The sequence below is a fragment of the Leguminivora glycinivorella genome, chromosome 11 (assembly GCF_023078275.1).
Source record: "Leguminivora glycinivorella isolate SPB_JAAS2020 chromosome 11, LegGlyc_1.1, whole genome shotgun sequence".
NCBI classification, from domain to species: Eukaryota; Metazoa; Arthropoda; class Insecta; order Lepidoptera; family Tortricidae; genus Leguminivora; species Leguminivora glycinivorella.
In genome coordinates, this window is record NC_062981.1 from 23,972,958 (window position 1) to 23,996,040 (window position 23,083).

General features: G+C 37.4%; 1 protein-coding gene across 1 annotated transcript; it reads right to left on the minus strand.

Annotated features, from left to right (window-relative positions):
• Positions 1 to 893: 893 nt before the first annotated feature.
• On the minus strand, positions 894 to 6,236 carry LOC125230873. Its single transcript, XM_048136126.1, has 3 exons — positions 5,901 to 6,236; positions 3,737 to 3,986; positions 894 to 949 (listed from the first exon to the last, which is right to left on the minus strand). The coding sequence occupies exons 1-3, from the start codon at positions 6,234 to 6,236 to the stop codon at positions 894 to 896; spliced, it is 642 nt and encodes a 213-aa protein (XP_047992083.1).
• Between the last annotated feature and the right edge of the window lie 16,847 nt (positions 6,237 to 23,083).

Here is a 23,083-nt window from a genome sequence, read left to right on the forward strand (position 1 = left end):
ACTGAAAATAATAGGCAATTCACCGTTTTCAACCGGTATTTTAGTGACAGTGAGACTCAAAAATCGGCCCCCTGTACTAACCACTCTCGAAGATCTTGGCAACATTTTGGTATCTACATACAGTATTTGCTCTGCATGTCCCCTGTATCGTTCGACTGTTTATTTAAATGTTTCGACAAGCGTGAAGTGCGCTTGAAATCAATCTGTTTTTTCTCCCATCTTGACAGTGAAGGGGTGTTTTCGGATCGTTGGCTCGAGAGCCTCTCGGCCGTCTGTCCTTTTTGAGCCACACTGACATCGACTTCTGAAGTTATTTGCTTGCATGCTTACGAGAGAAGATTAACCCTCAATCTGAAACGAAATTTATAGGTGCAGAGAGATTAGTTCATCTCCATTGATCCAGTATTCTTCTAGGACTTTTTAAATATCACTTTGACTCTTAACATGCTTATTGCAAATATATATATTTACAGCAAACACGCAAACACAAAATGCCAGAAAATGATAAGATAAATATTTTATTTTTTATGAATCAAAAATTACATAGGTATATTCATTCTGTAATCTGGACTAGTTAGTCAGTTACCCTATTACTGTAGAAACCAGATGACTTACAAGTAGGTACAGAGTGTTTTGTAAATAGACTTTTACGAATACCCCGCTAATCAAACGCACTGATCTCCCGATGTTTACTCCGAGTATTTACGCGTATTGGCGAGTATTTACGAATATTCACGCGTATTTAGCTACGCGCTGAGGCGCGCTCCGATTTGTCAGACACTTAGAAGTAACTTCGCCAATTTGTGGGCTTATTGCGATCTAAACAGCCGTTTGTGCCGTTAGAATGTTTTATGCGGAGTAATTTTAGACGTTCGACCTCACTGGACGTAAATTTAGCCGTAAGACAGTTTGGTCTTGTACAAAGTTAGGAAGTTCAAGTCTGCGAACTCTATAAATACAACGTAACTGTTAGGTAGGGGAGAAATTCGACGGTATCTATTCTAAGTCTAATTGAAACAGCGAGGGAAGTTATTATTTCCCGTAAAATTATATTTATGTCAAACTCTGTACTGTGTTTTGATTTCCCGAAATATTACGGGAGTCTGGTCAGTCTAATACGATACGAGTACTAGGATTCTTAGAAAGTCAACCGCGAATAGAAATAGCCCCTAGAATGCGAATGCTAAGACGAGAGTAGTGATGGGAGCGATATGCTGTTTACGGGAGTTCTCTAATTCCATTTTTTTCTGTTACATCATCTTTGAAGTGATTTAAAAAAAATCCTGTTATTTCTGATAGATTTTAGAAGTAAGTACACACTTAAATGAATTCTACGAATAAGTTATGCGAGTCACGGGGGAGTTACATAAAAAGAGAATGTGGCTGGCGAGTGGCGCCCTCTACTTCATGCCGGGTTGTGTTTAACTTCATAAGTCATAAGTTATTTATTTGAAAAAGATAGGGTATTACAGGTCATGATTGAATATGTAAATTTACAAAATAAACAAACAAATAAACGCACAATATCTCACCCTAAACGCATATACCTTCTCCGTGCCGTCGTGGGTAAAAATTAATAACATTAAAATTGTATCCACATTGAAAAGTATTTTTTCAATTCAATTCAATTCAATTCAATTCAATTCAATTTCAATTTATTGTTCGAATGTGAATGGTTATAAATTATGATAGGGTTAGTATTTTGTAACATCACAATCTGCCAGAATTTGGCGTACAATACTCTTGACTCTCGATATGCATGTCATTAAACCAATTAAAAATGAAAGTAGATATCGCAATGTCAGATTTGAAATACATAATAAGAAAATAAAAATTGTAAAGAACATAATAATGATACCGATGCCGATGTTGACAAAAAAAACATATGTAATGAAGAAACAAATAATAATCTATGAATACGGTACGATACTCGTAATCTTTACTCGGACTCGCAAATTTCCTAATAGGAATAATAACAAGAGCCCCAGCACTAAAAGGCTGGATGTGAGCTCGCAGCGTCGCGTCCGCCGAGTGGGCCGCGGCCGCCGCCGGCCCGTCGTGCGACTAATCTATTCATGCCTCACACTCGACGCTTTTCGCGGCTTTCTGAGGAGTGAACGATTACCTTTGCCACGATGCCTAGTAGTGGAGTCAGTCGATTAGAGTAACTTAGCTGTAAAAAACACAGGTTTTTGAATTTGCTGATGAGTGGACCGGAGTACTGCTAATGTATTCATGGCTCAGACTCAAGGCTCTTTGCAGGATTTTCTGAGGAATGATTACCTTTACCACGATACTAGTAGAAATAATGCCGTTTTCACATTATCCGATCCGATATCGGATGTCGGAAGGATTTCAATAGGAGAAATCCAAAATGGCGCCTGTAATGTATGGCATATCGGTCCGACATCCGATATCGGATCGGATAATGTGAAAACGCACTAAGTCGATTAGAATAGCCTGAGTATACAAAAACACACATTTCTGATAGAATTTGCCTGTAGACAAAAAAAAAATTTTTAAATTTTAAATTATTTATTCAATTAAAGTAAAACAGTTTTTACATAAAACTTTCCGCCAAACTGTAGAACAGTTTGTTGGCAGGAATAGGCTCCCTTTCATCACATTTACTGTTGTTTCTTAACCTTAGGTGCTAAAGTGTTAGTACAAGTTACAAACATAGTTAGTTACTTAATACTAATTACTAACTTATTTTATTTTATTTTAATTACGTAATTTTATTAACTAAAGTTGCTATCAGTTTCAAATTGTTTCAACATAAACTTTTTTAATTTTGATTTAAATACATTTTTGCTGGTGCTTTTTCTAATGCTTAATGGTATATTGTTATAAATCTTAGGTACAAGATAAGATCTAGTCCTTTTTCCATAATAATTAACTTTCCTGGGTACAATCAATGCTTCCTTAGCCAATTTTCTACGCAATAGTGGTTTAGTAACAGGGACTTTAAACTCACAGGGTTCATATTGTTCCACTGCGATCTGAAAAGACACTCTCTCAAGGACCGGCAACATATTACATTTAATAAATAATTTATTATAATCTCCTCTACAAAGTAGTTTTGTTTTCTTATCCACTAAAGCTTTCATAAACCTAATCTGCAGTAGTTTGATTTTATCAAGGTATGTTTTAAATGTTCTGCCATATGTGCTAAGACCATAAGAAAGTATCGAGTCAGCAAGTGCATAATATACTGCATATAAGGTTGCCCTGTCTGTGAGAAACTTGAGGTGGTGAAACTTCACAAGCACAGCCCGCAGCTTTTGACACACCAACTCCACGTGTGCACTCCATGTGAAGTGGGAGTCTATGGTCAGACCCAGGTACCTGTAACTTTCCACCACCTCAACCCTGTCACATTGACAAGATGAGTTGATATCTCTATGTAGACAATCAAAGTTATGACCTATGATATTTGGTGCTCCTATTATGGATTTATTGTAGGGTGAATAAATATGCATACACTTTGTCTTCCCGACATTAATTATGATACTATTGTCATGAGCCCACTTAATAATACTGTTCAGGTCCTCCTGTATACAATCTTCTATGTTTTTCATGTCTTTGTTAGAGTAAACCAGACAAGTATCGTCTGCGTACATGTAAGCCCTACAGTGTTTAACTACATTACACATACTGTTTACATGCATGATGTATCCCACGGGACCATACACGGAGCCAGTTGGCACCCCACAGGTTATCCGCGCACTATTACCCGTCACGCCGCAGACAGAAGTCCTCAATGACCGCTCCGACAAGTATGACTGTAGCCACTTGTTTACCGGGCCGCTGATCCCACACTCGTCCATAGCCTGCAGCAGCTGGTGGTGGTCCAGCGTATCGAAAGCTTTCTTGAAGTCGATGTAGACCACCACCACCTGCTGTCTGTCATTGAGACTGCTGTTCACGTCATCGGCAAACCTTGCCAGCGCTGTCGCCGTGCTACGGTCCCGTCGGAAACCATGCTGTACATCATTTAATACACTATTTTTTTCTAGGAAATCACTTATTTGTTCCACTATAAATTTTTCAACTATTTTATTTATAACTGACAATATTGCTATTGGGCGATAATTTGCATAGTCCATATGAGAGCCTTGTTTGTATATTGGTCTTATTACAGCAGTTTTTAAATCAAGAGGATATACACTTTTTGGATACACAAGTTGATAAACAGAGCAATAACGGGGCTTAAGTTTTCTTTTATATATTTTATGTCTCGGACCCGTATTCTATCTTGGCCAGGTGCTTTATCAATACTTAAGTTATTTATGATTTTAACAATATCATGACTAGTGGCCTTCCTCAAACGCATTGATAGTTGGGCTTTACATACATAATCCGCCCTATTTAAAAACTTGCGATTGCAGTTGTGTCTTATGTCTAATATTTCCTGTGTAAAAGTGGCTGAGAATGCATTACAGATATTAGTTAAAGATTCCTTTTTTCCAAGATATTTTTTAATTACATCATCCAGACTAGCCTTCCCCCTTCCCGTCCAACTGTTAACTTTATTCCATACTTTTTTTATGTCTTTTTTACAATTTTGAATCTCCTCTCGCCTATACTTATTTTTGGCATTATTTATGCATTTATTCACCTGATTTCTATATTTATTATATTCTAAACGTATATTCATATCATGTGGTTTGCTTTTCCACTTACGAAAAAGCTTATCTCTGTATTTAATCATCAACTTCAACTCGGTATTTATCCACGGTTTAGAGACTCGCTTTTTTGACTTAGTATTGTTAATCATGGAACTGTCATAAATATTGCCAAAAATACATTTAATTTTGTCATAAAGCCACAAAGGACAGTCACATACCAACAGTTCATGCCAGGGGTACTCAGCCAGCTTCTTTTCTACACTTCTATTACACAAACGCATATTGTGACACTTATTATCACTTATATTTTTGCTGACACTGGTATTATCATTGTATCTCACTCCAACTAAATAATGATCTGATATTTTACATGCTAACAAAAAGGACGAAACACAATTTGCAGACACCCGGGTCCATATGTGATCTAAACATGAGCGCACAAGTTTTCCATTATATATTTCTTCACGAGTATAATCCGTGATTGCACACTGTAGTCCCATCTCGCACATTGTGTCAGCATAACGTGTAGCAGCACTGTCCAACTTGGGATCCTTGAGGTCCATGTTCACATCACCTACCACAATAACATCACATTGGGGTGGTATCTTCTTTAATAATTGTTGTATCTCGCTTATGAAGACATGCCTATTTGTATCTGGTGGCCTGTATACGGCAACAATATGAGTGTCCGCTCGACCTTGACCTCGCGCCAGCTGTGCGTGTATTATCTCACATTCCATAGATGTAATATTTATCGCCGTAACGTTGTGTATTTTTTTCACAAAAATAAGTAACCCACCACCTCTCTTTCCTTGCCTTGTATGGGCGTAGGAGTTGTATCCATCTAGCTGAAATAATGGGAGCTCGATTGATTGAATGTTAATTTCTGATAGTATTATTATATCACAGTTATCTTGACAGTCTTCCAGGAGTGTTAAGAGTTCATTATAATGCTTTCGTAGTGAACGTATGTTTAAATGGATCACAATTAAGTCTTCACTATCTTGATTAATATGATTGCACCACAAGTTTGCATTTACATACTTGGTGTATTCAATATTTGATTGAACTGACTGAAGTATATCTTCGAATTTGACTGAAGAAATAATTAGGCATATCAAATTTCATTGAGCCCAAGCTGGGCCGCAAATGCATAACTTATTTTTTGTTTGCCGCTTTTATTCTTGCTAGATCCTCTTCTGTTCTAATAACAGTTATTTTCTTATTGTTTGGGTCATCTCGTCGAAGCAGAATTTTATTGTCTTTTACCCACACGTATCTGAATGGGTCTGGTTTGAGTTCGCTTTTCACACGCCATAGGAGTTTCTTCATGTGTTGTGTGAGGTCTTCATTTATATAGATTGGAGAGGAGTCTCCTTTCTCGCCATATATATCGGCATTAGTTATTCTCATTTTTCTTCTTGTCATCCACTGGTCACGAGCAGTTCGCGTGCTTAGGGAAACGATTAGCGAGCGCCGGCGAGAGGCACGAGGGCGCGGGGTTCCCTCTCCGCTGTCTGCAGCTCGGCGGTCCTCGCCGGGCATGCCGGCCGGTTTATCCTCACCTACCCTCGACGGGAGCCGTCGTACCGCTAATGTGTGCATGGCTCGGACTCGTGGCTCTTCGTTGGCTTTTCCGAGAGACGGTTACAAGTACTGCCGTAATGACAAGCAGAAAAGTAGCTGGAAGTGGTTAGAAATAGATACAATGCATACCCAATGTGCCGAGTGGACTGAAGCCTTCGCGCGGCTAAAAACCCAGTGAGCATTTAGGTAAATAGGTACATGTTTTCAATAATTCAAAATATCCCAAACTTCTTTTCATTTTGTAATTTGCAATCTCATGAAATATATATGACTTAGCATAATTACCAAATGACTTATTGTATTTCTCTTTTCGCGGACCGGTGACTTTGAACTGTCACACGTCCTCCAAGTTCCCCCGAGCCGCCGAGACCCAAACAACACACAACTTTACAATACTCGTGCCAAATGAAGAGTGACAGTTCGCCGGATCGTTTTCTTTCGTACAAGTAGGTAATGCAAATCGAGTTAGGGAGGTAAGTAGCAAATTTAATCATGGTAATTACGGCAGCGGGGCCGTGTGAAGGGTTGCTTGTAAAGACACATTTGCTAATTGCATAAATACAACAGTTTTCTTGTGTGAACGGTTACTGGGAATATTTCGTGGACCGTACACTTTCAATTAGTTTAAACACGAAATTATATCATTACATATTAAGTACATTTTGTCCGAGTTAAACGATACATTGTATAGTTACCCTTAATTTTACTTAATTTAATTTGCTTTTTCCATTATTTTCTTAGGACATCTAGTTGTGTCATTAGGAACTTCAGCTTCCAAATATAATATGTTCCAAATTAGGTACCTAAATAATAAGAGTAACTATAATCAAATTCAATGAATATTTATCGAGATTACTATTTTAGCCCAGATTTACTTTGATGCGTCATCTCATATCAAATACAGATACTAGGTTTAACATAATGCTTAATTTATTATGACTTTATGTATTAGAAGTTTTATTCTACGTTTTATCATCAAAGAATATATGTAAAGAGATTAAATTGGTAATTTCAATCTAAATTATCTCATGAATAATATAATTCTTTTGAAAAAGCCATTATTATTTAAATGAGTTAAAGCAAAAAACAATCAATAGATTCTGAATTTGTTTTTTATCATGCAGAAACGTCTGCGAGCGATATTACATATTTTTAAATTATAGGAAAAATGTAAAAATTCAAAAAAATGTAAATTTTCTTTAATTTAAAAATATGCAATAGATTCTGATTAAAATTATGATATTCAATACAATATATCTAACATTTTATTTCACTTTTAAGCCTTCAGATTTGATTGTGAATGAAAAATAAATATTTTCATTTCATTAGGTCGAACTTAGAATACGCCACTACAGTCTTGAATCCTCACTTCAATGTTCACATTAATACAATTGAAAAAGTTCAAAATAAATTTATCAGGAGAATGAAAAATAAATTTAAATCTTTTCGCACTGATGATTTAGAGTCCCTACAAACACGTCGTGAAATTCGTGATCAGATGTTCTTATTCAACATTCTACATGGCCTTATTGATTCACCTGATCTTTTATCTAAAATTTCTATTCGATGTCCCGATAGGCGGACACGCTCCACTAACCTCTTTTCTGTTCATTTTGGGCGTACTACATATGCAAGAAATAAATTCTTAGCTAGAGCTTGTAGTACTTATAATGAGAAATTTTCTGATATTGATATTTTCCATTTATCATTACCACAGTTTGTTTCTGCAATAAAACGTAAAATTCAAAATTAAAATTAGATCTTTAGTAAGTACTTATTTCCTAAAGTTAAACAATATAGTTTTCTTTTATTTAATTGTAGATACTTGAGTTTTGCATGTGCTAAATTTAAATTGTTACAATGTCAACTTCTGAGCAACATAACTGTTATTATTCATTAGAGGAAACTGTGTGGCTTGTGAATGTGGAATCTGATTTTACTATATGTATTGTTTTGCCTGTTTGTTTCCCAAAGGTTTAAATAAATAAATAAATAAATTTAATTTCCATTTATTTATTCTGCGATCAAACTAGGATTATAATTATATTATTAAAATTACAATTATAATACATTAAATTAATTAAATTAAAATACCCTCCCCCATTTTGTTCTCTCAAGTATAATGGTACTCTTCGAAAGTCGTCAAAATGCGCTCTAATGGCTCACAAAATACTTAAAATCGCGTGAGTGTGAGATCTCACGTACTTTTTCATCTACAGGTGAAATACCAAATGTTACTCCCTCCTGTCTTGAATTGACATTTAAGGGTATAAAGGTTTATAGAATTTAGCTGGATTTCAAGGTGTAGAATAAATCGAAATGAGCTACTTGCATACATGAGCGAAGTGTCTTAATCTTAGCAAGTGACCCCTTTACACCGATCTGAATCATTATTCACGAAAAAAACGACGAGGCAGCAAATCTTCGCAGCTCGTAGCCCTCGCCTAGGAGTCGGGGATTTTATATTTTTGATCCACCCTTTGCAGCCAATCAAACGCATTCCAATCTCAAAACAATTTCTCGTTGGCAACTTTACTCCCTTGTGCGTTATTTATTATTTACCCGCTGCAGCGGGAGGGAGTCACTCGAGAAGCCAATTTACATAAAGTCCAAGGGCGAGGGTTGTTAATGAAATCAGATGCATGTCCCGCTATGTCTCCGGATTGAGACAATCCTGTACGGAGTGACGTGAGCCGGGGGGCTTTCGATCTATTTCTCAATGTGAAACTGTATACTTGTAAACTTTAAAATAAGAAGTTTTTTTGCAAAAACAAGTATTTTTAGCACAAGCTTTTATCGCCGACTGTACCTTTCTTTCAACAGCTCTCCGAGACTTTTCCAAAAATCTGTTACTCGGTGGGGATATGACGTTTCATAACAGAGTTCCTATGGTTGTACAGTTCGGTGTTTTACAGGTTGCACTTCAGGGAGTGTGCTCAAGAGCTACACGAGCTTATTCCACCGTCCCCATTCTACCATCGGACTCTTAGACGCACGGCCGGTCTCCATCCTTACTTGGTAGATATTCTACGAATCCGCACGAAGCGCTTTGCTTCTTCTTTTCTTATGCGCACTGCCAAGGAGTGGAATTCCTTGCCGGCGGCTATATTTCCGACCTCATATAACCCGGCAACCTTCAAATCAAGAGTGAACAGGCATCTTCTGGGCGAGCTCACTCCATCGTTGGCCACGTCTTTGCCTTTGGCTAGTCTGTGGCCAAGAGTAAGCCCAATTATTTAATAAAAAATGACCACTTTTCTGCTCCATCATCAGATCAGCTCCATGATACCATAATATTGCATAGTCACGTGATTTTCATGTGTACAAAATTTCAGCTCAATCGGAAACCGGGAAGTGAGTCAAATTTTCCTGCTACGTTTTGACCAAAACTAACATACTAACAAGGCAAATTGAATAAAAGCTTGTAAAAAATGACAGTAATCAAAGAATGAATAGCATGAGCATGAAAAGATCGGAAAAATCCGGGCCTTATTGAGAAATTAAATGACAAAAACTTATATTTTGACTATGAAATGTTGTTTATGCGTAATGAATAAATCAATTTTTATTTTTACATAATCTAAATAAAGCATATTATATTATATAATGTAATGAATTCTCTACCTACACATTCTGACGTCTAATGTCAACTAATAAAACATTGTCAATAATAGTAGGTTACCTAACATACATACACACGGTTCGCTAGTCGCATTACCAATTCAATATGATTTACTTTGCGGCCGTCGAACAAGCGCGCCTTCTCCGCGGGACCCCCCGCGGGACCTCCCGCGGGACCGGGACCGCTTCCGTATGCAGGTATTGTTGGTCCCGGACTCCACCCAATCAACTCAAAGTAGCACTTTACAATTTATTTACTATGTTCTTGCCCAAGGTCCAATCCTAGTCGGTATGGTTCCCGATGCGACATTATATTCCTTTTTATCTTCTATCTGTCCTAATACTCCTAATCCTAAATTGCAATAGACTATTTCCCAGCGCTGTAGGTAGATGGTCAAACAGAAGACCTTCTAAATCTCATAAACATTTGAGTATTTTATTTTCCAGACGTAGTTTGTAACATAATAACTTAAGATCTATACTTCTCAAATTGACCAACATTCAGTGACTCTTAAAATAATTCGTATCTTAATATTAATATCACTTGAAGGTATATTCTAAAAAGAACACGTACTATGAAAAAGAGGAAATCTAAGGAGAGTTCGTTAACTGACTTCAAAATTCCAAAGGAGAAGGTTCTCAATTGGGTTGTATTTTTTTAACCCCGTCCTAGTTACAATTGCTGATTGTCCGGGTCACCCAGGGGACTCAGTATGCAGGTATAGTTCCTCCGGTCGCCGGTCGCGGCCAATTTTGTCAAACTGTTCCGATCCGGGCACGTTCCGGAGGTTTATGGCCCAGAGTTATGCGGGTTGAGGCTTGTTTAATGTTAATTCGTAAAGTTTCAAAGTATCACAACACTCAACTATTATCTTATACCTTACAGCTTGTAGATAAAGTCTATGAGTGGTAAGTTAGGAGCGTTGTTGGCACGCATGATTGCGGATGTAATGCGAGGATAACTTTAACTGGCCTTGTTAAGTGGTCCCTTGGAACTAGCCGTGCATGTCTCACACGGAAGGGATCACGAAATATTGTCTTTTTGCCGGCATTTGCCGGACACACAATCTTGATTCTAATTTAACAATTCGTAAAACCGTATTTCATGAAAAGTAGACAATATTCTTAGTGATGAATGTGATGATACTTATCTTATGTAGTTTTCCTAAATCGTAGGTTTCAACTCTTTTTCCCAAACGTTAGCCTATTTTTATGGCTTAAGCAAACAGATTTTGTATTTATTATGGCCACATATTGTTTTAAGCCTTTTAGTAGCATACAATATCTGCAGTATCTAGAAAATCCAAATATATTACGATAAGAAGCCAAAAATGTTCCTAAAGCAGACATCGGAAGAGGCAAGGCAAATACAATTACTTAACGATCAAGTGAAACTCGGAAGCAGGAAAAGGATTCAAAGGAGAGATTATTAAATAAATCTTAGCTCTGGCTGTTTGTTCAATAAATATTGATCAATAAGGCTCGGCCCTTAACCGTTGTATCGGAGTACAAAGCCCGTAGCCGCCTTTGTGGCACTGGCAGGGGGACAGGTGTGATTGCAGGTTATGTCGTTAGAGGGGACGATTACGGGAACCGAGATAAAGATAGCTTGAATTTATTTTATAATGACTAGTTTATTTAGCTTGTGACTTGCTTAAAACTTTACTTAGATATTTGATTTAACTGTATCAGCTTCAGTTCAACTTATAAAATTGGTATTAATGTCAACTATTTAGGATTCCGCTTTCATGTTTGTAACTTCAAGGATTTTTGAGTAAATTTTGATAATTTTTAGTATCTATCTTCAAATTTGAAGGAAAAATGATTTAATTATGACTATGATGAGAACATTAAAATAATCTTCAGAGTCAGAGGCATCATCACCAGGTACCTACTTCGCAAAGTACAGATACTTAGTTTCTACGTCAGATAGGGCAAACAATCAATAGTTAAGTATTAGTAAGTGAGGTGAACTAGTGGCGAGTGTCAAGTACCGGCCGCCCCTGCATTACAGCCGTTCTACATTCCGCGCTGGACAAATGGATCGCGTTGCACTCAGCGCGCCCATTGTGCATAGCCCGCAATTTTCACCACACAATGCCATTGTACGACTACATCTCCATGCGAATTCACGTATTATTTGACCCTCGAAAAATTACTTAATGCCACAAAAAATGGGTCAAATATTTGAAAATATCACTTATTTTCAAACTGAAATAGGACACTAACTTTAAGGCGTAAGTAGTACAAGGATTTGCTGTAAGTATTTTAGATACGTCGTTGTATGAAAATATTCAGTATTCTATTAGGCATTTCGTTTATTTATTGTTGTCTTTTTTACTAAAAATTGCCTCCAATTTTTCGATTGAAATAATTTCAACAGAACTGTCACAATAAACCTCCGCGCCGCGAATACAAATGCAAGCGCGCACAGACAGACGGATGGCTCTCGAACACTCATAAAAATGACTTTTCCGAAAACATTGACAGTCGTAAATCTGTCGGCGAATAAATGCGCAGCGCACAGCGGCGCCGGAACCGGACGTCGTTAGCCGCCGCGTGCGCAGCCTCCGACTCGGGACTCATCTGCCGTGGGACAGGCTCAAATCAATCCAAAATTGCTTTTGACAATCATCATCATCATCATCATCATCATTTCAGCCATTAATCGCCCACTACTGAGCATAGGCCTCCCTTCGTGTACGCCACTTGACAGTCAATGCTTTATTAATAAAATTTGTTTGTTATATAAAAGGACTTTGAATAATTTTGGAGTGAGTTTCAAGTTTAAATCATTATGGAGTGATAAACCAACGAATTTCTACTTTTATATATAAGAGCATTTTCAGAATTTGGATCCCCCCAATTAGCGTAAGTTGTTAACAAAAATTAACTCACTGTCAGTTTCGTGACACTACTTAATTAAGCATGAAATTTCTATACAAATATTGTTTTTGTGTTAATTACGTAAACTTTAAGCGATAATCTACATTCAGAATGTGAATAAAGTAAATTTTTAGACAGATTTTATGCTTAATTGTCGTCACGAAACTGTCAGCGAGTTAATTATTGTTAACAACTTTTACGCTAATTATCCCAAGTTCTGAAAATGCCCATAGGTATTTAAAAAAAAGTGAAAAAAATATCCATAATTATTCTCCTTCCACCCTGAAATGTAAATTTTTCGGTTTTTTAAACTATTTTAATATAAAAAAAACTCTTGTTTTTGTTATTGAAAGGTGGTGAAAGAAATCTATTAGCCATTGACTGGTTCCTAGTAGCTTACCACACTAAGATGTACATTTATCTTCCCACAGCGCCCTCCTCAACGATCCGTCACGCACTTCTTTCCACCTGCCAGCAAATTACTCACACCGGCGACTGATACAACGAGCGCATTCGTCAGTGAGTGCAGAGGGTGGTGGAGTAGGGGCCTTCACGTACTCATCCGTCGAAGGACCTCAACAATTCATCAGCCACTTCTCTCCGCCTGCTAGCAAATAAATCACTCTGTTACTGATGCTAAGAGAGTATTCATCAGGGGGTGCAAAAAGGTAGTGAGGATTCTGTGCAAAACGCGATATCAGTACTACAAAAGTAGGTACTTAGATTATGACCATACTGGTACTGAATTCATATCTTGAATATTAAGTTAATCTTTGTAAGGTCTTTAATGAGTATTGCATTGTTATAAATATTTGAAGTTACATATAGTAACTGTAGGAACATTATATTCTTGTTGTGACAAAAATAAAGATTTAAATTATTATGAGCATCCCTTTATTCGGCGGCAACGTAAACTAACCAACTAGCAGCAAATGCGTAAAGTTATCGCGGACAGTAGGGTCTGCACCGTCAATGACCAGGAAGCGAGCGGACGCACCGACCCCCATCTACCCGCATAACCTAAAAGGTGGCAACCCTAAAACAAATGAACATGCTAATAGAACTTTCAGATTACAGTTATAAGGAATATGTTTGCATCCATTTTCAAATGATATACACCCTTTGTTACTTAAGCAGGGCAACCATTAGGCACGGACGGTTTTTGACAAATTCATCAAATGATGGAAGGAACCGCATGTGAAGGGCGCCCTTCATTTTGCGTGGAACTATTTTGCCGAAGCTGTATTGTTTTGTTAGATAAACGATGAATGTCTTTGTTTAAACTTGAGCCCGGAAAAATGTTTTAGTTTAGGGTTATTTTAAGATGTGTTTTTTAATGATATGTGTTTTTTTTAAATTCCAAATGGTAAAGATTACAAGCACAGTTTTACCGAAGACAATATCAAGCACAGTTTAACTAATCCGGTTCTGAACAGCTTCGGAACTACTTGCCTAGCACAATCAAGAAAACCCAGCAACCACCCAACGACACATCGAATTCGGATCGGATCGGATCGGAAACCTCTATTAATACAGCAAACGTAAAATATCCGGACAAATACCGTAAGCAGTGTTCGTATAATCAACGTATAATTGCAGAGACGCCATAATTAAAACCTGAGGAGCTGTGTCTAGACGCACGCCCCGTGTTCGCGGGCAAACAGATTTTGGCACATATTATAGTTTTGCTAGTGTAGTGAGATTCGACCAATAGCGTAGATGAAGTAAAGTGCAAAAGTTATAAGATATCGCTGCCACTACATTGTATTGATTTCATGAGAAATAGCCGCTATCATCATCATCCTCCTTGCGTTATCCCGGCATTTGTCACGGCTCATTGGAGGCTCGGGTCCGCTTTGACAACTAATCCCAAGATTTGGCGTAGGCACTAGTTTTACGAAAGCGACTGCCATCTGACCTTCCAACCCGAAGGGTAACTAGGCCTTATTGGAATTAGTCCGGTTTCCTCACGATGTTTTCCTTCACCGAAAAGCGACTGGCAAATATCAAATGACATTTCGCACATATGTTCCGAAAAACTCATTGGTACGAGCCGGGGTTCGAACCCGCGACCTCCGGATCGAAAGTCGCATGCTCTTACCAGCGCAGAAATACCGTTACATCCAATAAAAACGATATAGCACTCATATACGGTGGTCTTACTTTTTTCTTTATTACAAAACTTCAGACTAGTAGGAAAAGGTATCGTCGGAATCAGTATTTTAAAGAGCTTTGATCGCGTGTATCCCTCCGTATAACGCGAGGGTGCGAAAGTCTGCTTTGAACGATTTGCTATCAATTGTTTCGAATGGCTAGGGGCGCTGATATTAGGCTGTTAGATCGAAGTGGCAGTTGTTGGAATGGCCTCTCGAGCGCGGGCCGCGACACAATGCGTCCGTGCACTTTATAGTGCACCGCCGCGAGGAAACACTCTCAGGAACCAAAACCTGCTGTTGATATCTACTTCCAGTTTATCCGGAAACTGCTGTACAATACAGATTGTTCGGGGACCAATTTTCATACGAATTTAATCGGATATTTCAATCAAGGAAACAACATGAATAATTATTAATGATATTCTACTATAAATAAACGTATATTATATTTACTGTTATACAAATAATACCTGTCTGTAGTCAATATTTGACTCTATAAATACCTTCATAGTACCTATAACAAAATTGTCAAATAAAACGTAGGTACATACTACTTCATCAACGTGGTGATAAGTAAGTAAAAATAAAAATATCTGCAGAGTTATAATAAAAATATGAGTATTTTGGCATCGTATATCATCCACGGCGTCACTTGCAGTGAGTTGGAAATAAATTTACATATTATCGACAGTTTTCTATATAAATCGTAAATGTCATTGAAATGGCGGGATGCGAAGCGAAACGCTCATAAAGTGCCTAGACCCACGCATACGAGTATATACCTATACCTAATGTTATTATGAGTAGTTTTAGTAAGTCCTAAATGCATGAATTTATGAATTAGGTATTATTCACATAGAAAATTACTGTTATAATTATATTGGTATGATTAGCCCTGTTGTTTTTGGCCAAAAAAAATACAAAAACATACGTGATATTTTACACTGCTGTTACGTTTTGGTATGAGAACTAAAAAAGGCGGTGTCATTTACCTACCAAGGAAAAGCTGGTCAAGGTATTCGTTGTCTTCTAATCTTTCAAATAATATTGACTTACCTTAACCTCAGTAAACTACAGACTATGACAGCACTAAAGCCAACACGCCGGTCCGTTTCATGAAACGAGCAAACATGAACACATCAAAGCCTGGAAAAGCAGCCACACTACACTGGCGGACCGGATCGGCGAAAGAATCGGGGACCTCATCTAATTAATATAATGCGGTCCGCTCCGCCCGTCCGCACGTTTGATCTCCCTACCCCAGGGTTGTCACCTACTGATACTTGTTTTTCGTCGAAAAAACAAGGAAATTTACACCTCTACAAATCTAGTAATAAGACATATTTTTAACAATTAATAAGCGGTGAAGCCTGAAATTAGGGTTTTTTTAGTTCCAAATTTGCATAAATTACATATTTTTTTTATTATATGTTAAGCGGGTTACTCACGTATTAAAGTCGATATAATTTTTTTCCCCTCACTAGCTCGGAAACACGTGTTTTGTCCTTTAATACCAGCGGGTAAAAACGCATTTTATCCACTAGTGGGTACAATGTGGGTGTGGGTGGGGTGGGAACTTTATTCAAGGTCAAATTAACTGCTTTAAAATTGATAAAAGTAGGTGAATCTAGTAATAAAGATGATTTACCACCTGTGGAACTACTGGAAGTAGTGATAAACGCATTTTTTGCGTTGTAGTTTCCTCGCTATAGTGAGGGGAAAAGTTTTGTGTTACACTCGGGTGCAAATGTATTTTACTTCTCGTGTGTTAAAATACAACTTTGCCCCCTTGTATAACAAATAACTATTTTCACGAAGTTCATGTTTTTCGTATGAACAGCGGAATTGAAATGAATAATGCAGGCAAAGATGATAAAAGTTTCGTTTTTGTAGAGAAAATTTGTCAAAAATGACAAATAAAACCAAATTTCCCGCTTGGCAGCCCCTTGGCATTGAGCGCGCAACTAGCTACCCTTGTGGCCAGCACGCTTTCTGCGTTTGAATTAAATATGCCTCTGTCCGACGTGCTTATGGATTGTATTCCGCACACATATTATAGGTACTAACAGATAATATCCTCGTTGTCGCAGTACCTTCAGAAAAGCTTAGGTTAGGAAGGGCAGCATACCTTTTACCCCATAGAGTTTCTTGACTACCGAAACTTTCAGCGAAAAATGATTTTACCGAAACTCAAACAGAATTTTTATTAGCTTTACAAGTAGTAACTAATTTGAGTAGTAGAATGAACATAATCCTGATTACCCACAAACAAGTCTATTAGAGTGGCCGCGAGTTAGCGAGCTTCATTTAATTTGGATAAAGAGTGCCGCGCGCCGCGACCTGCATACTGATGCGGCCTCAACCTCGGCCCTGAAACGAGCCAAAGTGAGATTTTAAAACATTTTGCTATTAAAAAGATTAAGGCCTACACAAAATAATCAAGGAAATCAGGCGTGTTTTTGTGGAAAGCCACGATAATCAAAATCTAGCTTACTTTGCTAATCCACGAACAAATAACGTGCTAACTAGTCAATCAGTGCTAATCCGTTAACATTTACACAGGGGCAAGGTTCTCATAATCGCTACCAATTGAGCTTCGTAAGACTTTTCTCTCAGAGCGATCTTCTTACAGCAACATTGAAATTTTAATTGTTACCAAATCAAAGTTCTTGCGTATCCGATATTCCTCCTCCTCTTTGTCGTTTTTCTGATTATTTAGTGACCGAATGCTTCACTATTGTTGCAGTTTTCGGCAGTTTGTATAACGTCATGTCATGGACCTTCGACCCCATGCCGTCGCGGTCTGATCTGACCACCGCAGCAGTGGGATTCGTCCTCCTAGACAATCCCCCAGAAACCTTTCTAGATAATGCCTACAGTATTTTATAGAGGAAGTTTGCTAGTTTAGATAACAATGACCATTGACGCTTTTAATGTTTCTATTTTAAAAATCATTAACTTACATTCGCACTTATTGTTACGATTACGTTACATTACAAAGACACCGAAAATAAAACAAAAAGACAGTTCAGTTGTAGGTTTTCATACAAATAGTTCACAAGTGTGTGCCATTCGTATCCGAATAATAAGCATCAGAATTATGTAGTCAAGGAAAGTTCCTCGGATCGCTGTAATGTTATCTGCAGCCGCTGATAACATCGCCCGGCCCTCGGGCCTAATCCGAAAGAGTGTGCTCCATCTCTTTCGTATCCAAAGGAAAATATGAGAAGGCGAAAGAGGCTTCAGGGCTACATTCGACATGATCAAACATTATGGAAACGTGGACGTATCTTCATTTCTATTTACTACTTTAATAACAGCAACAACGTTTTGTTCCTGCATAACAATGTTAACAGCAACAACGACGTAGACAAAAAATAATATTTAATAGACTAGCGGTATCTACCTGTTCAACCTGTCCATGAGGTTCAGGTACTAAAATTTAGGTCTCGCCGAGTGATCATAGGGATCCTTAAAGCAGTTTGATTTGAGTAAGTATTACAAGCCGAAACATCAAGACATTGAGATTCTTTCTTGCGAGCAACGCGTGATGATAACCTACTGAAACACGTTATAAATTATAGATGGCATGTCACAAGACACTCAGAATTAAGTCGAAACCGCCTCGATAGCCCGCGGTAAGCTAGAGATGTGATCGAGATATCGGCCCTTTCTTGCGAGTGACGTGCAGAGTTCGAGCCCACTTCAAACGAGCGGGATTTGGCCGGCTAGCGGCTTCGGCTTGCAAACATCCTTTCATGTGGTTAAACGTATATATTCCAATCGTTCGCACAATGAATATCAAGACATGTTTTTATTTATCAAAGGCGGAAATAAAGATATATTTCTTGGTAAATGATACAACTATTTTTTTTTTCAATCTTAACACCTTAATACACCAATTATACACTTACAAAACAAACACAAAACTACACAAAGCAAAAAAAACCCTACAGTCTATTCATATGTATAGGCCTAATAATAACTTTGCGCGAGGCATTGTTCCCAGGACACTGGCCGCATTGCCTCTCTGCAATTAGAAACATTGTTACAATTACCTATGTTAAAAATTACGATAATCTATTAATGATATCATAAACGGCGGCGGTTTAGAAATGGAAATGGAGAACTGTTTCGCAAAAATTTTCCTGATCGCTTCAATAGGGACATAATGTAATAAACAAAATATTTCAAACAATGCGCAAACTAAAAAAAACTATTTACTACAGTTTCAATTTTTTAGGATTACTAAGCTCTACGGCTACTCTGTATCGAACTTCCTTACGAAAGAAGGTATAGAAAAGAGAAATCAACTGAAAAACATTTTAATAGAAGCACGCAAGAAGGGAAACCACGCAACCATCCGAGACAATAGGCTTTACATTAATGGTAGAGAACATAAACTATACACAGAAAGCCAGAGAAGGCCTGTAATAAATAACTCCATTTGCAACCATTCTTCACCAACCATCACCGCCACCCCTGCCACCCTTGCCAGCCAGAAGCCTGACGTCGAGGAAATCGTGCATAACCCCACTTTGAATTTGGATAAAAGCACCGAAAGCATAAGTGACACCACTGCTAGTAATTTTCGTCCCTAAAAAGCGCACCGACTTTACAGTTTTCTTCCAGAATATGCAAAGCCTCAATAATAAAACTCATATATTGGAGGCATTTCTGGAAAATCACTCATTTGATGCATTGTGCTTATGTGAAACCTGGATGACCTCACCGCAGTTAGAATTGATCCGTTTTTCCGGCTATGAACTGGCTACACATTTCAGCCGCAGTAAGCGCAACGGAGGTGGAACGTGTATTTTTATTAAGAACGGAATAGAGTACTTTGTCAGAGAAGATCTCAATAAAATCTCTACTGAATGTATATTTGAATTATGCTGTGTTGAATTGCTTAAACTAAATACTATACTTATTTGCGTGTATAGACCTAACAGAGATATAGAAACCTTTTATAATTGCCTGGAGACCATTTTAGAAAAAATAAAGCATAAGGAACATAAGAAACATATATTGATAGGAGGTGACTTCAACATTGATATTCAATTAGATTCTAAATGCTCTCGCCGTTTATCCGACCTTATGTTGACTCTGAATCTTGATAACATAGTCCAAGAGCCGACTCGAATTACTCTAAACTCCTCCAGTTGCATAGACTTAGTTTTTACTAATTATAAGTCACAAGTGTCTCTTATCGCAGAGTACGGTCTATCAGACCATAAAAGCGTTGTATGTAAACTTGAAAATATCCGTAGTAAAACCAAATCTAACAACAATATTATCATATATAAAAGAATACATAATCTACATAGCCAACTCGCATTTAAAAACGAACTGAAGAATATTAATTGGAATAGAGTCTTAACTTGCAACGACATGAATGACAACTTCAATGCATTTCACGATATACTTAAACAGATATTGGACAAAACCATTCCTATAAAACGGATTTTACTTAAAAATAAACCTAAAAATATGTGGCTTACGAAAGGTTTAAAAATATCATGCTCACACAAACGACTATTACAGATTCATGCTAGACAATCAAATAGCCCCGTCCTTAAAACACACTATAAAACATACGCAAACATTTTAAAAAACTCGTCACCAGGTCTAAGAGATTAAATAATATAAATAAAATGAAAAAATCTAATAATAAAACGGCGACAATGTGGAATATTATTAGAAATATAAAAAATAATGTTAAAACTAGGAAAAATATTAAAATAAACATATCGGCTCAGAACATTATTACAGAAGAACCCGAAATTGTAGCGAACACTTTTAACAATTTTTTTACCTCTATATTTAATGATACACAAGGTTGCCCCTCTACAAACACACGGGGCCGCCCCGTGCGATCCCCACTAGAAAAATCTCTGTACTTGTACCCGGTAACGGAGAACGAGGTCTTTAAAATTATACGTGGACTTAAGAAAACACATAGTACTGGGATAGATGAAATCCCATCGACTTTACTAAAATTGTGTGCCACTGAACTATCATTCCCGTTGTGTATATTAATTAATCAATCGTTTAATGAAGGGTGCTTTCCACAACAGCTAAAGATGTCACTAATTAAACCCATACACAAAAAAGGCAATGTTCTTGACGTCAACAACTATCGGCCAATAGCACTACTGCCCACTCTATCCAAGATTTTTGAGAAGTCAATGTGTACTAGAGTCTATAAATTCTTAGAGAAAAACGTTGCATTACATGACGACCAATATGGATTTAGGAAAAACAGATCTACTACCCTTGCAGTAAGCAAGTACACGCAAGAAATCATGGACATTATCAACAAAAAATGCGTTGCAGTAGGACTTCTGCTAGACCTCACCAAGGCATATGATAAAGTTTCACACAAAATTTTGCTTCAAAAACTATACGGATCAGGTATTAGGGGAATCGCTTATGACTGGTTCAAGTCATACCTAGACCACCGATCGCAGCTTGTACAGATTGAGTATCTCGACCCTTCGTCTGCCTGTTTGCAGACTGTCCGCAGTGATGTTAAGGAAGTAAGCGGATCTATCCCCCAAGGAAGCGTGCTTGGCTGCCTGCTTTTCTTAATATACATAAACGACCTTCCAAAAGAAATCGACGTTAAATGTACCCTATTTGCAGACGATGTTTCCCTCCTCTTTGAATTCAATAGCAATGACGATTTTAACGCGACATTAGCACAAACCTTAAATAAAATAAACCATTGGATGAATGACCACAATCTTAGCATAAATTCTGATAAAACAAAATTAATTCAGTTTTATCCTTACCAAAGAACCCCTTTACAACTAAATCTAACGCTAAACAACAAACAAATTGAAGAAGTAAATAATTTTAAACTTTTAGGTGTGACAATCGACAGCAATTTGAATTGGAAAGCCCATATTTTAGATATTAAATCCAAATTATCCCGATTCCAGTACGCATTATTCACACTTCGTAAATACTCGAATTTTGCTGCAGCACTTTCTGCGTACTATGCTTATGCACATTCTTGGCTGCGATACGGTATCGCAATGTGGGGAAATAGTACTGACGCACACGACTTGTTCGTAATGCAGAAAAGGTGTATACGCATATTAGTTAATAAATATAATAATGAAAGTTGCGAGCCTTACTTTTCAAATCATGGTATACTTACGTTACCATCCCTTTACATTTTTGAACTGGCTATGTTTGTAAAGAAAAATATGCATCTATTTCAAAAGCAGCAAAATGAACGTTTAAGAAATAAACTGCAACTGCAACTACCTGCACCGAAATTGGAACTATTCCGAAATAGCCCTCAATATGCTGCTGTAAAAATCTATAACCAACTTCCAAATTACATTAGGTCAGAGGAGAACGACAAAAGCTACGCAAATAAGTTGAAGACATTTCTTATCAATAAAAACTATTATACTGTTAAGGATTTTATGAATGATAATGACATGACATGAGCACTGATTAATTATACCTATTACTATTTTAATACTATGAAATTGATTATCACATTCGGTACTATTTGTAATAATTAAAGTATGTTGCTAATAATAATGATGTTAGTATTTTAATAATTATGTTCATATTTAAAATTTTATTCATTGTAATTCTTAATTAATTTTAATGATATACATGCACATATGTATTAGCACATAAGTTAATTTTAAGATTTAAATTGCCATACCCATCTTGGGTCCATGAGGTACTGACTATTTCGCATGTAAAAAACATATTGTAATTACCATGGTGCAATAAAGAAAGAATAAAGAATAAAGAATAAATGAACAACAGAATCTTTTGTCACTATTTCCAATATTACGTGATTTCAACCACATACCTACCCCGTATTTAATTGTGTACCACGCCATGTATGTGACCAACCAGTGCTGTTTATCCAAATAATGATACCCAGTATAGTTAGGGCCACGTATACGCACGGCGTTAATCGGCGGCACCGGGGCCGGGGGTCGAACCCGCGCCGACGTGACCGGCGTCACAACGCGCCGCCGTCGCGAATACAAACCCTGGCTGAATCAGATACGCCGCGCCGTGGAGTTTTTCACAGGAGTGGGATAGATAGATAGACACACCTCAGCAAGAGATACAGAAAAAAGATACAGCGGAGACAAAACAAATGATTATAAATAGAGGCAGACAACAGGCGGTCTTATCGCTAAAGAGCGATCTCTACCAGAC

Coding starts and splice junctions, on each gene's coding strand:
- LOC125230873 (XM_048136126.1), bottom strand. CDS start 6,236: ATGCACACATTAGCGGTACGACGGCTCCCGTCGAGGGTAGGTGAGGAT. Junction 3,987..5,900: donor ACCCATTCAGATACGTGTGG/GTAAAAGACAAT, acceptor AATGATGTACAG/CATGGTTTCCGACGGGACCG. Junction 950..3,736: donor TTCTGTCTGCGGCGTGACGG/GTAATAGTGCGC, acceptor TTGTATTTATAG/AGTTCGCAGACTTGAACTTC.